The sequence below is a fragment of the Anticarsia gemmatalis genome, chromosome Z (genome assembly GCF_050436995.1).
Source record: "Anticarsia gemmatalis isolate Benzon Research Colony breed Stoneville strain chromosome Z, ilAntGemm2 primary, whole genome shotgun sequence".
Taxonomy (NCBI): Eukaryota; Metazoa; Arthropoda; class Insecta; order Lepidoptera; family Erebidae; genus Anticarsia; species Anticarsia gemmatalis.
In genome coordinates, this window is record NC_134776.1 from 13,543,655 (window position 1) to 13,559,696 (window position 16,042).

Consider the following 16,042-nt stretch of genomic DNA (forward strand, 5'->3'; position numbering starts at 1 on the left):
ATAAAGGGCGTGACTGTATGCTATTTACAGTAACAAGTGCTCGCATTATGTAATAGAAACCGTGGAAATTATGCACTGTTTAGATTTATTGCCTGATATCCTGACTTCCTACACCGTCAAATGATGGACATTGTTCACTGTGTCCTCTTCAGATCTTCGGGAACATAATAATAACAGTTAGCAGGATGGGCTCAATTAATAGCGAGGCATGAACACGTAACAAGCTAATATAAGGGTATTTTTGACAGGTGCAGAACAGTTACATGTGGCGAAGATACATTAAAATAACTTGAGGATATTAATCATGTCGAAGAAAATAAAACCAAACATATACTTAATGTTTTTTATTTATTGGTATACAAACACATACGTACAATTATGCTCTTATATTTGTAAATAATGAAATCAGTCTCAATGATTTTCCTTCGATAAATTTTGAACATTTGTAGACGGACATTACAATAAAATGTATTTCAGTTTCTAAAATAAATATCAATTTGATTCGATCTAAAAATATAAATTACCAAAAATTGCATAAATATAAATTTTAAATGGAATGGATTCGAATGGATTTTTGGTTTATAAATACAATACTCTTCTTATTTAAGTGACCTAGATGAAAACCACTTTACTAAACTTATCAGTCACTAGAATAGCTCTAAGTATACAACACTCATCAATGCTATTATGCATTGTTTCTACATATTACTTCAGTGGTTTATTTTGTTTTCTTACTTCTTAACACGTTAATAATAGTAATCCGAAAAATATTTACAAATTACTTTTGTAAATAAAGGAATCAATTCGATGTAAAAATGACACAATTACAATAGCTGTTTGGTTGAGCAATTAATGATTGACAGGAGACTATAGATAATAAAAAATTAAAGCACCCGCAAACGATCTGTAAATCTTCACAATACACACAATATAAAACTATTTATTAAGCTGCATTATTTACCTGTCATATAAAACATAGGACTTCATTTTTCCGCATTTGAAGTAAGTAAATCTTTATCTGCAGACTGTGATTGTTGAATTTCTGAATCTTTTTCAGTATCTGCGATTTGAGGTATATTATCCTGTTTTGATTGATGATTCTGTGGTTGATCGGACTGAGAATGACTAGTCTGCGGTTGAGCAACTTGAGATTGATTAGTCTGAAGTTGATCAATCTGAGCATTACCAGTCTGTGGTTGATCAGACTGGGGTTGATTAGTCAGAAGTTGATCAGGATGAAGTTTATTAGTCTGAAGTTGATCAGCTTGAGATTTATCAGTCTGCGGTTGATCAGACTGGGATTGATTAGACAGTGGTTGATCAGGCTGAAGTTGATTAGTCTGTGGTTGATCAGCCTGTGGTTGATCAGACTGGGATTGATTAGTGATTAGTTGATCGGCCTGAAGTTTATTAGTCTGTCGTTGATCAGCTTGAGATTGATTAATGATTAGTTGATCAGACTGAAGTTTATTAGTCTGTAGTTGATCAGCTTGAGGTTGATCAGTCTGAAGTTTATCAGATTGTAGTTGATCAGCTTGAGATTTATTAGTCTGAAGTTGACCAGACTGGGACTTATTAGTCTGAAGTTGATCAGACGCGGACTTATTAGTCTGAAGTATATCAATCCGTGGTTGATTAGTTTGTAGTCGATCAGCTTGAGATTTATTAGCCTTTAGTTGATCAGCCCGGGTTTTATTAGTTTCGAATTGATCAGGCCGATATTTATTAGTTTGAGTTTGATCACTACGAGTTGGCTCAGTCTGGTATAGATCAAACTGGTATTCATCCATCTGAACCTGATCAGACTTTTCCGCACTCTCCGGTTCAATGGTGTAAGTATCTTTTTCTTCTACAATATGAGAAGGTAGGATGTCTTTAACATCTTCGAACATGATGATACGGGAAGGCATCCTAGGCACAGGGTCTGCTGAGTCACGTAACATCATGACATCATCCACAGATATAGAACGAGTGACAATTTTAGCTGCACATAGTCTCCATTCATCAACCACTAAAAGGTGCTTGCTTAGATCCCATCCTGTAAAGATGAATTTTATGTTAATTTGATGCATTGCATAAGAACATTATTTCTTAATTTTGAATCTATTGTTATCATGCATAATCGTTTAAAGTTCAGTGGTTTATTTGTTCGTAATCATTAAGATAAGGTTTTGTAAGAATGAAATTTAATGGAAAACCCAATGATAATTCAGCAATTGGACATCCGGATGTCGTTACGGGATAGATAATATTATTAACAAAATAGAGGTTTTATTTTAGGTTAGTAGAGACTAACCAATTTGTATCAATCCTGTTTTGATCCTCATCCATTCCTTTTGTACAATTTTATCAAGATATATCATAAGTTCAATGGATGGATTATATTTGAATACAGAATTAACATCCTCAACTGGTTCTCGGCTCCAATCAGCTTGTTCTATCATCTTACAAACTTGAGGGAAGGGTCGCGTCACGCTTTTGGAATGCTTGTAAACTGCCTGTAATCACAAAGGATATTATATTCATTGCAATTTGGTAACCATCGTACATGCAAGTGGTTTTAGCTGAAAGTAATGTGACAGTGATGTACTGTTTTGTACTTATTGCTAGCTAATGCTGAGTCAAAATTTACTGAAATCTGTTTGCAAAATACACGAGGAACATTTTAGTGTACAACTATTTAAGGTTTTGTGTAATTGGCTAAAATATGATGCCTAATTGTCTATTGTCTGCTCAGCCCACTAGTATTTATACTAATAAGGATGTTAAATCATGATCATAAGGTTTGTATCCTAATTTACAAAGTATATATGATAACAATTATGTAACGTAAAGAATGAATTGAACAACTTACCAGAGAGAAATCGTTTATGGCACAAGTCACAATCGCAAGTAAGACAGCATGGAAGTAGGCACATAAGATGTCAGTGACGATTACTGAATCCCTCAGTACAACATATAACACTCTGTTAGATACATCAGGAAACAGAATGTAGTCCCGGCATTCATACACTTCTTGAACACCTTTGACATAGATCGCTTTTTGATTCTTCAGTACTCGTTTCATAGAGTGTCCTATTAGTATTTTGAAACCACATAGTTTTAGGTCTGTAATGAACAAAAGAAACAGCTTCAAAATGCTGCTAAAAATGGTAAGCATTTAGTTGTCAAATATATATCAAAGCAATTTTTAATAGGTCTTAGGTAAACCTTAGTCTAAGGTCTAGTATATCTTTAAAATATCTGCAATAAACTTGAAAGAGGATGGCATGTATGGCAACTTTTACTTTAGTATGTTTAGATTACAGTCTATTACCTAATAGATTTGATCCCATCTGGTAAAACACAATGGGTTCATTCTTATTGATTTCACAAGGAGTAGAGATTACTTCTTCCTTTAGATAGCCATCAATCACTTGTAAAAATCTTGGCTCATTCAAAACTCTTAGACAAACTGCTCGCACAGCAAAATAATTAAATATAATATGAAGTACCATCATCAATGTGAATAATATCACAGAGTTCCTGAAAAAAAATTGTTATCAGACATACATAAAAACATCATAATCATTATTACCTACAAGTTTTTATTACAATTTAACCTTCCTTTTGCACATAACTTTACTGTAGAAAATAAAGAAATAATGCAGTCATTATAATATTACGTAATAGTACCCAAAAACACCAATGACAACTAGTGCTGCGATTGAAGCAACGAAATTCACAGCTGTCTCTTGTGCTGAGTCTTTAGCAGCCACGTCTGCCATATTCCCTCTAATTGCATGGTGCTGCGTCATAGCTGCCCTTGTTGCACCACCTACAGATAGGAAGTTTACATTAGTACTGTACTATGAATGACTATAGCCACTCAACCAAGGGAAGATTCATGCAATGCTAAGATTGTAATAGAAGTAATTATTTGATTCTTCTTCTAAACTAAAGAAAAATATAAGAAAATATTTCAATATTTGATGAAGAGATGAGTATGTTCAACAAAGGAAACAAACCTGCGACTCCAACTATAGATTTCATCACAGTGCTGATGCATAGCACTGGAGTAGTAAAATTCTTAAACAGTGGTAAGGCCAGTTCCATACACATAGCTGCGTCATTCAGAGTGTCCGCATACAACCTCCACTTTTTACTGTATGCATCTAAGTAAGTTCTATGAACAAAGAGTAATGTTGATTGAACATAAAACTATGTGTATTGAGATTTGTGTTAAAATTTACAAGTTTTTATACCCATGAGAGTATGCAAATAAGATTCTGCCGATATGTCCGCAAGCATCCTTCAGGACCCATACTATTGTAGCTGCAAATGGTGTAGCATGGGTATCTCCTACTCCTACACCTCTTAATACTTCTTGAGTTGCCAATGTACCTGTAATGTTGTAACAGTTTAATAATTATTGTTCTACATTACATTGCATCAATGTGAAACTTAGTAAAATCCATAAGTTGTGAACTAAAAGCTATTACTAAAAAGTGGAAACAAATACATGGTTTCAATAAAATAAATATATTGAAACAGATTCATACTAGGTACATACCTGTAATAGTACTACAGAAAGCTTGAGCGGTATCCCATATTTGGTAGCTTGTATAATCTTTACTGACACTGTCAGGATATCCTTGTGGTAAGAATATCTGTTTCAACAAGCTTACTACATCTCCAACTCTGTCTTCTTCATGTATTACAATATTTGTTTGTTCTGGAATAAAGAGATAAGAGTATAGAATCTATAGGCATATTGTATAAAAGTTAAGCAGATATTATTACCTGGAGGTTTAACGTATAAGCGATTTTTAAATGATGAGCCATATTTTTCTTTAAAAACAATCTCGCCCTCGTGAACCGTGTACATGGTAACTTAAACAGGTGTATCTTAGGTTGTAAATCAATGTTTACACGTAGTAAGTAGGATTGTAAACGTGGTTACTTATTCATTAACGTCATTGGAGTAGAAATCAATCGAAAATATTGAAATGGTCTTTGTCGCTTGCGAAGTTTATTCTTGGGTGTCAAACCATAACAGAATGCTCTTGCGACTTGAATATTATACAACTGGAATCATTAACTGGAATAAGCACGAAATTCAAACTCGAATTGTATTATTTTGTTGTTATTCGAAGCCGGGTGCATTATCAGTTTCATTGATAACATGAAATATTGACAATTTGATTGTTGAAGTGTTGACATTTGGCAACACTAAATACGGCTGTCATCTTTTTATTAATGAAAAATGCGTTTTGGACATTCTCGTATTGATACTTCACAAAGATAATTCAATAATATTATGTAGATAGGTGCTCTAAGAAATGTGTTCGAGAAACTTTATATTGGTTTTAAATTATAACCCGTTGAAGCCTGTTACAAAAATTCTATAAAAATATTTTGCAAGAAAATCGCCCTAAGTTACCCGTCATACGTCAAAATAAACAGAAAAAATCATGTTAGTCCATAGGAATTGAGATTTAATTTTGCACCTATCAAAATTGCAAGTTTGTCCAAGAGTGCTATCATAATAAATAATGTAATTAAGTTTATTGTTAAGTCGATCTAGATCTTACTAACACTAGCCAAAGTTGCACAAAACCACACCAGAAGTCTAAATTCATCCACTAAACAAATTAATGGAATAAATTTACTGTAGGTATTGTGTATGGTGAAATAAAAAGTTTAGTTATGCATTTTAACAAGTGTTTTTGATAAATCTAAAAATGTGAAAGTGCATAGTTCAATGTAAAAATGGCACAAGCAGACTCTACCTGCGTAAATGACAAAAATCTTGGTATCAAGATCGAGGGTGAGTTGGATGATTTCCAAATAATTGAAGAGAAGAGTGACAGCGAGGATGACGACAAAATAAGCAACAAAAGTTCAAGGGCGGTTGATACGTTGTCACCAATCCCATCAAGTTTGGTGAAGCCTTCAAGCTCACCATCAGTCTGTGGTAATGTGGCTGTGACAAACTCTGAAAATGTAGTTATTGGAAACCATACTATTTTCAATGGTCCTGTGACAATCAAACAGGTTATTCAAAATTCTTCTGGCGTGGAGAACCCGTCGTATACTAGGACTGAGGATGATGATGCACCCAAACGACAATATCATGAGGAGTCCAAACATGACTCATGTGAGTTCAAGAATTTATTTGTATTTCAAAGTTATTGTGTATTTTAAGCATAAGGCAGTTTACAACTTTTCTGCTAGGCAAACTTTTTGATTAGGAAAAACATCTCTATAAAATATCAAACTTGGGGATATGTTATAATGACTGTGTTATAGTTGTTGCTGCCAGATTGTAATCAAAAATCTTAATGTTACAATGCCTTGATACCATTTTGTTTCATAAAAAATTGGATTTATAAGGAAACTCACACCTGTATGATACATATTACTACCTAAATGGCTTTACAACATTCTGTTATTTCTCCCCTGGTACTGATTTGTTTATCAAGATTTTGCTTAATCACTATTACTTGGACAAAATTCAATTAAAAACTGGCTATTAAAGATTTTTCCTACCTAAATACCAGCCAATCCTTATAATTGCTTTTATGACATAAAAAAAATTATTTCATATTAAACATTCCAAATTATTTGAATGCTTTAAAATGTTAAATGTAAAAGTATGGTGTAATAAGTAAGCTACCGTGCTTTATCCACAGCTATCAAGACTTTTCACATTCAGAAATGGCACAAAATAACTTTTTCTGCAGTATGTATTGTGATACTTGGTGGCATATTTGCGATATTGTCTATTATACTTAGCCATAGCGGCCAGGACGATCCTACTTCCACTAGCATCAGTGATGAGGACACTTCCACAAAATCAAGTAAGTGGTTCAACTACCATAGATACATTATCCTGTTCCTAGAACTTCCAACCTTATGAACTGCTAAAAATAATCCATTTATGTCATCAACTAATTTATTATGTGGGGACTCCCAATATTGAACTGATAAATTAGGTTATACATGTCAAACGGTAAAACATTATTATTAAATTATCAGTGAGTGCTGGAATAAGTAGTACTAGTAGCACTAATTGAAATACTGTGAAACAATATTTCAGGTACTTTTTTCATTATCTTTTTAATTTACGGTGCTATAATAGCTATAGTATAAATATTTTTCGCTGACTATAGTTCTACTTAAACTTTTGATAAACTTCAGTTTAAAAGAAATGCATTTTGAATATTTATAGATTTTAAAAATGTACTGTTTTACTGGGTAATGGAAGTAAATACAACTGTCCACAGTTTTTGACCCTTGAAAATATACAGACACTAGTCAATATAATTGGTGATATGATTAGTTGTACTTTTGAAAGTAAAAATAGATACAGATAAACATTCTTCAGATAAAAGTTTTTATGAAAAGTGGAAAAGTTAGAATTAACGTTAATTATAATGCAATGCGAAAGTTAAAACGAATAATAGTATGTGTACAACATGGTATATCAATTAAAATACACCTGTGCTTACTACAAATGTACTGTCTTCTTAAAAAAATTTGTCTGTTTATTTGTGCTATGAAATTTCGTACGTAAAGTACTTGTAAAAATACTTAGCTAAGCTTTCTTTGTTGCTGAGCTTATATACATGTGAAAAAATGTGTATAAAATTTGTAGTTATAGGCATTCAGTTGTTGCTGCAATAAGTATTAAAAGTAATTGTGCATAGTTGTCAGTTATTGTGGGGAGCGGTTAAATAAATATACTTATTATTTATTGTTGAGTCCTCACAGATCCATATACAGTATATCCACACTTGTACTCAAACTGCTACACTATGAGAGCAGTGATAAATACTAACAATATTATGCACTCCATCTGTCCTGTTTCACACATACAGTAGGTACATAGTGTACCTACTCATTACACATAAAGCTAATATGAATTATTGTATTATCATTTCAGACTACACAAAGGTGGTGGGATTGTGCTATGAGAATTTAAATTTAATTATAGTTACAATTATATTGACACCATTAACATTTATGTTGATGTTGTACACATTACTAACTTTGGATGGTTCTGGTGGTAATAAGAAAAGGCGAGACGCTGACGCAATAGTGGATGATTATAATCCCTATATGAAGCCTATTAAAAAAGGTAATATTATATAATGTAGACATTGACCAATCCAACAATTTATAAAATAAGGAATATGTTATATTTATAGTAACAAACTATTAAGTATAGTTAAAAGTATAAGTGTGAGTCACTGTAGCAAGTTATTCTAGGAATTGTATAGTTTAACTATTCCTGTTATTATATGTTTATTTTTTTTGGATAATCAGGTCAATAAGTTTTGTAGTTCTCTTCGAAAGAACAATATCTTATCTTGTGATGGTTAAGTGATTTTATTTTTAGGTAATTTGTTAAGTATTTGTATTTGATAAGGGTTACGAAAATCTTTGTTAGTTTACTTCTATTGAATTAGGGATTATTTTTCAGCAGATCCATTGATCATAGCACCGGACCACTTGCGGATAGTTAGCCGGACAGACTGGCTGGCTCAGCCAGTGGAAAATGAGTTGGACAAAATCAGGCAGCCTGTGCCATGGGTCATTATATCACATACTGCTACAGAAAGCTGCAGCTCCCAGGTGTGTAGATTTTCATCTTTATTTAATTCAAATATTTTATTTAGGGCCATTAAAAAACGTTAGAAAAATTATGCTGGATAGTCTTTTAATATTTGCAGTTAAATTGGAATGATTAATTGCATAAATAATTGTTGTAAATTTGCATATTATGCATTTACGTATCTTCATAAGATTACAAATACAATAAATTGGCCGCTAAGAAAACCTTGCCGTTTTGCTGATAATTTAAAAAAAGAAGATTGTTGTCGCAGGTGAGGTGACTCAAGTACATTGGTTTTGATTGATATCTTGCAAACTACGCATAAAAATAAATAGGCGATTTAATAACGATAAATATGTGTGTGTGTGTTGTAAGCACGACTTAATAGTAGTGGCGTAATAAAAGGACTATGGGCGGAATCGTCCCCACCCATCAACAAAAATGAAATGTAGCTCAATTGATATATCTTGGCAAGACGATATTTTTATACTATGGCGACATTGCCCAAATGCATGGGGTTCTCATAGTATCTTACGTTTAAACAAATATCTCGTTAACGTATTATTGACGACTAATTCCAAAATACATGCTCATTTATTTATTAATTAGTGCACAGCGGCGGACGCCGCATGCACATAAAGATAGCTGGGTACAAAATAACCCCCTCCCCCCGCTCTCCAACCCACGATTTTAGATCTGATCAGATTTTAATCTGCCAGCGCATCTGTTAGACAGCATTATAATTGACGAGTAAAAATAATTATTGAAATATGAAATCAATAACATGTATTAACCATATAATGGAAATGATATAAGTATATACATATGAGTGCCTCTGTGGCGCGGTCGGTAGTATATGCGACTGCGGTGCGAGAGGTCTCGGGTTCGAATCCTGGGTCGGGCCAAACAGTCTTTTCTGAGATTTTCTGTTAAGAATTTCCTAGAGATTGCCCGGAGTTAGGAAGTTGAGGTCGAAGACCTCCGAGCCTCGGAGAGCACGTAAAGCCGTCGGTCCTGCGCCTGACCTCTCACTGGTCGTGTCGGTTATCCGTCCCACCAAACTATGAGAGTGATGGAATAGAGAGTGTACCTGTGTATTGTGCACACACTTGGACACTATAAACAAAGTCCGGCACAGATGGCCAGTTTCAATGAAACTGACCGCCGTAGCCGTATATCGGCTAGGAGGACATTATTATACATATGAGTTAGTACTGTAATATAACAATAATGTTAAAATAACTTACAAATGTAAAATAAAAATATACGTTAAATAATAATTACAAATTGTTTTTTTTTTAAATATATATTCCCACTGATTTATCAAAAACAAAGGATTTTAATTTAATAGGGGGCACTTTATGAACACGTTGGTATCAGTTCCATGTTTGTTGGTAGGTGGGGACGGAGCCCATACATTTTTGCCCATAGTCCTTTATGTAACTTTTTACGCCAATACCATTGTACATAATACATAATTTTTCTGTTAATACTCGGATTATAACCGACCCGGTGGAGTATTCTTGGTATTTCTGGCTATTTTTAATTTTTAGTTTTCTAAACAAGTAGGTATACAATGTGATTCAAACTTATAAGTAAGAATAAACAGCAAGTCATTACTTGATATAAGACAGTAATTAAGTTAACACTCATGCAGTAAGTATTTAATCAATAGTGATAGTATTAACTGTAAGATCTTGTTATTTTCATGAAAACCGGTTACTATCATTGATACCTACATTTTTCTTGTCATTATCAACATTGACATAACACATTTTTGCGAGATAAGAAATTACAACTGAACCGCTTAAAGATTTCTTGGATTTAGACGCCGGTGTTAGTTATTTGCTTTAGAACTGACTGCACGTGTGACCTCTTTTAAAAGGGGTCACTTCGCCAAATATAAACAAATAGAATGTACCGGTTTCGAAACAGTTATGATAGTATAAAGACAAGCATAAAGCAGGCTGATTACATGACCTAGGTATTACATGACAAATCTATCATTATGCGCTTTAAAATATGTAAACTTTGATTAATGAGTATCATCTAAAATGTGATGAATTTTCTAACTCCTGCGTATGTTTTAAATTTCAGAGTGAATGTGTACTGCGAGTGCGTCTCATACAAATGTTCCACATAGAGTCGAGGAACTGGGACGACATCGGCTACAATTTCTTGGTGGCAGGCGACGGATCCGCTTACCACGGGCGCGGGTGGGACTACATAGGCGCTCACACTCTGGGCTACAACAGATATAGCATCGGCATCAGTTTCATCGGCACATTTAACAACGACCCACCGCCCAAGAAACAACTCGATGCCTGCATCAAGCTACTCAGAAGAGGGGTAGCGATTGGGAAACTTGCCAAAGATTATAAACTATTTGCTCATCGACAGCTATCGTCTACGCTTAGCCCTGGCGACAAATTATATGATATCATCAAAGAATGGCCACATTTTGTTAAGAATTTCACAGATGTTTCCGAACTGCTCCCGAATTATTGAGCATACGAAAACTAGCTGAATGTTAAATCGAGTGCTTTAAAACGTGCCTTAAAAACTTAGTGCCTCGTTCAATAAGTATTTGAATTAGATATTGTACATAAACACGTTTTTGTAAGTAGTATAAGTAGGGTGTCGTGACCTAATTGAATTATTTGTAAAGGACGTTACATAAAAGGAGTATCCGTTTACATTGTTGTTTACTCTTGTCAAACCGATGGATCTGTGAGAAGGGTATCTTTAGATTTCAAGTCATTCCACTGGTCAAACTTATAAGCTTGACTTTAAAGATTGCAGAACAAAGCGACATTTAAAGTAATATGTGCAAGTTTAAGATATTAGATTTAAATATTAGTAAATCCATTTATTCGTCATAATATTTACGCTTCGCAAAGCGTTTCTTCGTCGGCATTGAACATAGTATACGGTTAGAATTCTTATAGTCGTGTCGCGACGTTATCTCAAGTAGAAAGTATCAAATTTTTCCACATGCGGATTCTTCATCTTTGACCACACTTCTATAACGAGTATTAATCATGTCATTCATAAATACGTGCAGCTAGGTCGCATTTCCTCGAACTGCTTGATAGACTCGACTGTAAAATCTGGCTTTAGCGGTTAATGACCCGCAAAAGTTAATAAATACAGAGCAATAAATAATACATAGCAGGGGATTTACATGCTTTTGTTTTACCATATTTATATTGTTTTAAAAGCTGTAATACTATTTAAGTTGGACGGCTCTGGGAGTCCCCGTGCTTTCCTCGTTTGAAGGGAGTTCCCGCACATAAGACGCTTCCGCCTTACTGTGTTATATTTACGAAGTGATGTCCTTCAATTGATGAGCTTAAAATATGCTATAACTTAATATTCTGCCAACGTTAATCCTACTTCTAGTTAAACAATGAAGTTTTTAAATTGAACGAATATAATATTGGTTGGTTTGATATAATATTTCGGATTTCATATTTGTTTGTGCAATATTATTCTTATTAAAGTTACCATTATAAAAGTGCATGATTTTTATATAAAAATTTAAGATTTTAAATCTCGGACAGATCCGGTATTGTGTAACTGTTATGCCAAACGATAGTCTAAATTCTTAACAATCGTGTGTTAGAACATTAACTGCATTAAGTTATTATTGCGTGACAACTAAACGTTAATAATATGCTAGTATTCCTTTTACTTGCAAGTATTCTGAAGTATTCCACTGTATTGTGCTCTAATTCACTGTTAATGTGAATTTGCCTCTGTAATTCGACATTCCTTATCCTGAACATTCTTCAGTATTTTATAAGGCATTTTCTATATAATTTAGACATTCTTATATTTATTGTTGAATAATAGTAATATAATTTAGTCACAATTCGAAATTTCTGCATATCTATACTCATTAGTAGTATTTTGTTGATATAATCGACATTATGTGATCTTATGGGATTATTTAAGTTGTGTATATACATTTTAATAGATTTATACAATTTATTAGGAGTATCTAAAGCAGTATGGCGCCTATTGCATCATTCCATCGTTCTAAAAAATAAGCTATTACAAGGTTAATATCAGTTTTTCCGTTATCTTGATTTTCCTGTTATGTGACTTGTTCACGGACACTTAAGAATCTATAAAGATCAGCCACATAGCGTAAATAAAATGATTTATATTTTTTTGGCGTTTATGCCGTGACCTTGACGCTCTCGTGTCAATGTATTTAACATGTTACAAATATTCTACATTTCGGCGTTAAACCACAAGATTGCCATCGATGAAATATAACAATTGGCAATGTCAATAAACTCATTCTAATATACGTATTATGTATGTATTTGTATAATTTGCTACCTTAAATCCGGTTACGCCGATATTTTATAAGCATGTACTTATAGATTTGATCTTTCACATGACAAACAATGGTTTTTGATAGCTTTTGTTTTAATGTAAACCATAGGAAATATAGATGTTACTGTGTATGTAAAATATTGCGTTCTTCACATAATTAAGTGTAGTTAAGTATTTTAAGACGAAGATATACGGCATGTAACATTGTAAACGCACAGTTGACAATAATATTTAAGAAATCCACAGATGTTTTATATAATAGATAATATTTTTTATAAAAGTAAAATTACGGTTGCTAAGCAAAACAGTTTGGTAAAGCTCAAAGTACCGTGGTTTCTAGGGCGTTAATACAATAATATAATATATGGTACATAAATAAATTAAATGGAGAAGTAAACTTAGTTTACAATGTTTGTTAGTCAATAATAATGAAATTCAAATATCTGTGATCAATACAAAGCTAATGAGCTGACGGTGTCACATATTGTGCAATTGCTTACAATATTATTATAAAAAGAAAAAGTACTTTGAAATATTGTACGTATATCCAATATACAGGATGTTAGACGGTTGTTCAAACGAAACAGAAACTGGTCTAAGAAAATTAAGATGAGGTCTTCAACTTTCATAAAAACTTCTTCAGTTTATACCTTTTGAAATAGTGTTTGTTTTGTTTGGACAAAGTCTGCCTAACACTCTGTATAACACTCCCATAAAGTGTAAAGGTAATATGATGTTGTGAAACGCATTTATTTTAGTACTTGCGTTAAGTAATACCTATTTAATACAACTTTTAAAGAGATGATTATAATAATATATGCATCCAAGACATAGTTTTGTAAAAAAGCATTTTATGAATTTTTGATAGTAGCGTTTGCCTGCATTTTATTTAGATGTATTATGAAGCTTCAAAGACAATATGTAAGTAGAGTTTTATAAAAGAAAAAAAATCAATTTTTAGAATAATGTTGAGTATCTTTGCCGTATACATCTTCGTAGACTGTGTTATACTCCGTATTTTAACGTAATTATTTTTGTTAAACAAAAAAAGAGTTGTTAAAATTTTATTAAAATTGTTTATTATAAATTTTATGTATATTGATTCCAATGTAAAGTGTTCAATTATGAATATACAAAATTTTGATCAATATCTGCTTTTTCTTTACCATTACTTACACTATATTAAATTTTACACCTGTAGACTAACACTTAACGAAATATAAACATGCTTTGCCAGAATTTCAGTTTAATAAGTGAACATTAAGTTAATAGAATTATATACATAATCTACAGGTATATCAATCCTCCATCATACAGTACATTTTCTGTTTAAAATTATATACTTATAAAAAATAGTTCTTCCGAAACACGCTAGGGGCGCTGATCAGTTTTTCATGTTTACATTAGTATGTTGTTGTTACAAGCTATAGGTTGTGTAGACGTTGTATTTTTTTTCTAGTAACTACCTGCATAATTATTGGTATGGAGCAAAGATTAACCTGCTGGCAACTACCAAACTCATACATAAACTGTTAGCTCAAGTGAAACAAAAGTACAATTTTTTTTTACCACTTTTTCGATTTTTTGAAGCGGGTGCTCGACACACGCGTGGCGTTTGGGACGGCGGTTGGGTCGCTAAGCACAAAATATTGCTAGAGATACTTAGCTATTCCTTCTAGTATTTTTTTTGGTAGGTAGCTTTGTTTTTACCTTTCTTCATAAAGTATACACTGAAATGAAAAATATTTAGTAATGAGCATAGCCAAGAAGCTGAGACGGGATACCAAAGCGTGGGACTGACTTATACGTGGATCGTGGCTACATTCGTAGGGAAGAGTATGTGTAAGAACAAATTAGTGTTATTGTAAATTCATAACTGCCTCAAAGAGAGCGCTAAAGATGAAACGCTGAATTTGTATATTTAATTTAGTTATGTTCAAATTGATCTTTTTATCGGCCATAAGAATCTGGTGTTGTGACTTGAAGGTTAGTTATCCAAAAATCGCTCAAAGCAGTTCAACTAGATGGCTAGCCTTTCTAGGAAATCAGGATTAAATACTCTTAAGCATATATCTTGGATCTAGATTTGTAAGAAGAAAAGTATTTTAGACAAAACTTGTTTAATTACATCTCCTGCTGACTTTCATTGTTAGCGCTCTGCTACTTCTGGTAGGTAATAGTAGGCTGATTGAAGTTATTAATTTTATACAATATAATATGTAATATCTACATAAGTACCTGCCTAATAAAGCAATAAAAGTTAAAATAGAACGTATTTTTAGCTTGCTTATGAGATATGGCTAAAGTAAGATTAACAATGACATATCTAGGTACTGGGTAGTGGGAATCTATTCAGAGTGGGTAATTAATGTGGTTAATTAGATATCGTGAAAAAGTTTAACTAAAAGTTTAACCTCGCACGGTAGATATTGTGTCAATTAATGAATATTTAAAAAGGTCGGTAGGGTTAATCATTTTTATCGCCTCTAATCATGATGTACCGCCAGCAACAAAAGTGGTTAAGCAGCTTCACAGTTTTGAAATGTTAGATTATTTAGACCTTACTTATACCTGCTATGATAGCTTAGCTACCTCGAACAGCATGCTTTTTCGAAGCACGTGAGTAGATAAATAAATAAGATATTACTTATATCAACACGTTGTTCAATGCACGTAGTTGCTTCCAGTCGCGATTTATCGTCAGTTACTTGGGTACGAGTCATCCAGATCCAACATCACAATGCCATCTCGTATATTTTCCTTACGTCCGAATCCTGTCCCAGGCATTTGCATTTATCTATTTTCTATTCTGATACTAAGTATGACGATTGTCGAGCTGTTCTTTAATTTCAGCCTTTTCGATCATACATAAGTCAGCCTATAGCACTATCGAAACTGGTTCCCAGAATTTTGCTAATGACTTGTCTATCGGCCAACAGGAGTTTATTTTCTTCTTGTCCTGGCCCTACCTATAAATTGTATAAAAGGCAGCTCTAGGCAAATATAGACCTGTTCGTTTCCATAATTGAACACCGACATTTACAATAGGTAAATACAGGTTAAACACTACTCAAATATTTATAAATGCGGTGGCAA

The 16,042-nt window shown here is 33.1% G+C and overlaps 2 protein-coding genes across 5 annotated transcripts; one reads left to right on the forward strand and one right to left on the reverse strand.

Moving 5' to 3' along the window:
• Nucleotides 1-331: 331 nt before the first annotated feature.
• Nucleotides 332-5,177, reverse strand: LOC142986482 (uncharacterized). Its single transcript, XM_076135000.1, has 9 exons — nucleotides 4,783-5,177; nucleotides 4,553-4,714; nucleotides 4,245-4,383; nucleotides 4,008-4,165; nucleotides 3,676-3,817; nucleotides 3,317-3,525; nucleotides 2,855-3,108; nucleotides 2,297-2,498; nucleotides 332-2,038 (listed from the first exon to the last, which is right to left on the reverse strand). Exons 1-9 carry the CDS (start codon nucleotides 4,865-4,867, stop codon nucleotides 984-986), a joined length of 2,406 nt encoding a protein of 801 aa, XP_075991115.1. The 5' UTR covers nucleotides 4,868-5,177; the 3' UTR covers nucleotides 332-983.
• A 284-nt stretch (nucleotides 5,178-5,461) lies between these two features.
• On the forward strand, nucleotides 5,462-14,094 carry LOC142986381 (peptidoglycan-recognition protein LC-like). Of its 4 annotated transcripts, none has more exons than XM_076134853.1 (5): nucleotides 5,462-6,139; nucleotides 6,675-6,842; nucleotides 7,928-8,122; nucleotides 8,468-8,619; nucleotides 10,697-14,094. In XM_076134853.1, exons 1-5 carry the CDS (start codon nucleotides 5,752-5,754, stop codon nucleotides 11,105-11,107), a joined length of 1,314 nt encoding a protein of 437 aa, XP_075990968.1. In that variant the 5' UTR covers nucleotides 5,462-5,751; the 3' UTR covers nucleotides 11,108-14,094. The 4 variants fall into 4 exon arrangements, with proteins under 4 accessions (XP_075990968.1, XP_075990970.1, XP_075990971.1 ...); XM_076134855.1 differs by having other exon boundaries at nucleotides 8,471-8,619; XM_076134856.1 differs by lacking the exon at nucleotides 7,928-8,122.
• The last annotated feature ends 1,948 nt before the right edge of the window (nucleotides 14,095-16,042 follow it).

Coding starts and splice junctions, on each gene's coding strand:
- LOC142986482 (XM_076135000.1), bottom strand. CDS start 4,867: ATGTACACGGTTCACGAGGGCGAGATTGTTTTTAAAGAAAAATATGGC. Junction 4,715..4,782: donor CTTATACGTTAAACCTCCAG/GTAATAATATCT, acceptor TCTTTATTCCAG/AACAAACAAATATTGTAATA. Junction 4,166..4,244: donor TTATTTGCATACTCTCATGG/GTATAAAAACTT, acceptor CTTTGTTCATAG/AACTTACTTAGATGCATACA.
- LOC142986381 (XM_076134853.1), top strand. CDS start 5,752: ATGGCACAAGCAGACTCTACCTGCGTAAATGACAAAAATCTTGGTATC. Junction 8,123..8,467: donor TATGAAGCCTATTAAAAAAG/GTAATATTATAT, acceptor ATTATTTTTCAG/CAGATCCATTGATCATAGCA. Junction 8,620..10,696: donor CAGAAAGCTGCAGCTCCCAG/GTGTGTAGATTT, acceptor TTTAAATTTCAG/AGTGAATGTGTACTGCGAGT.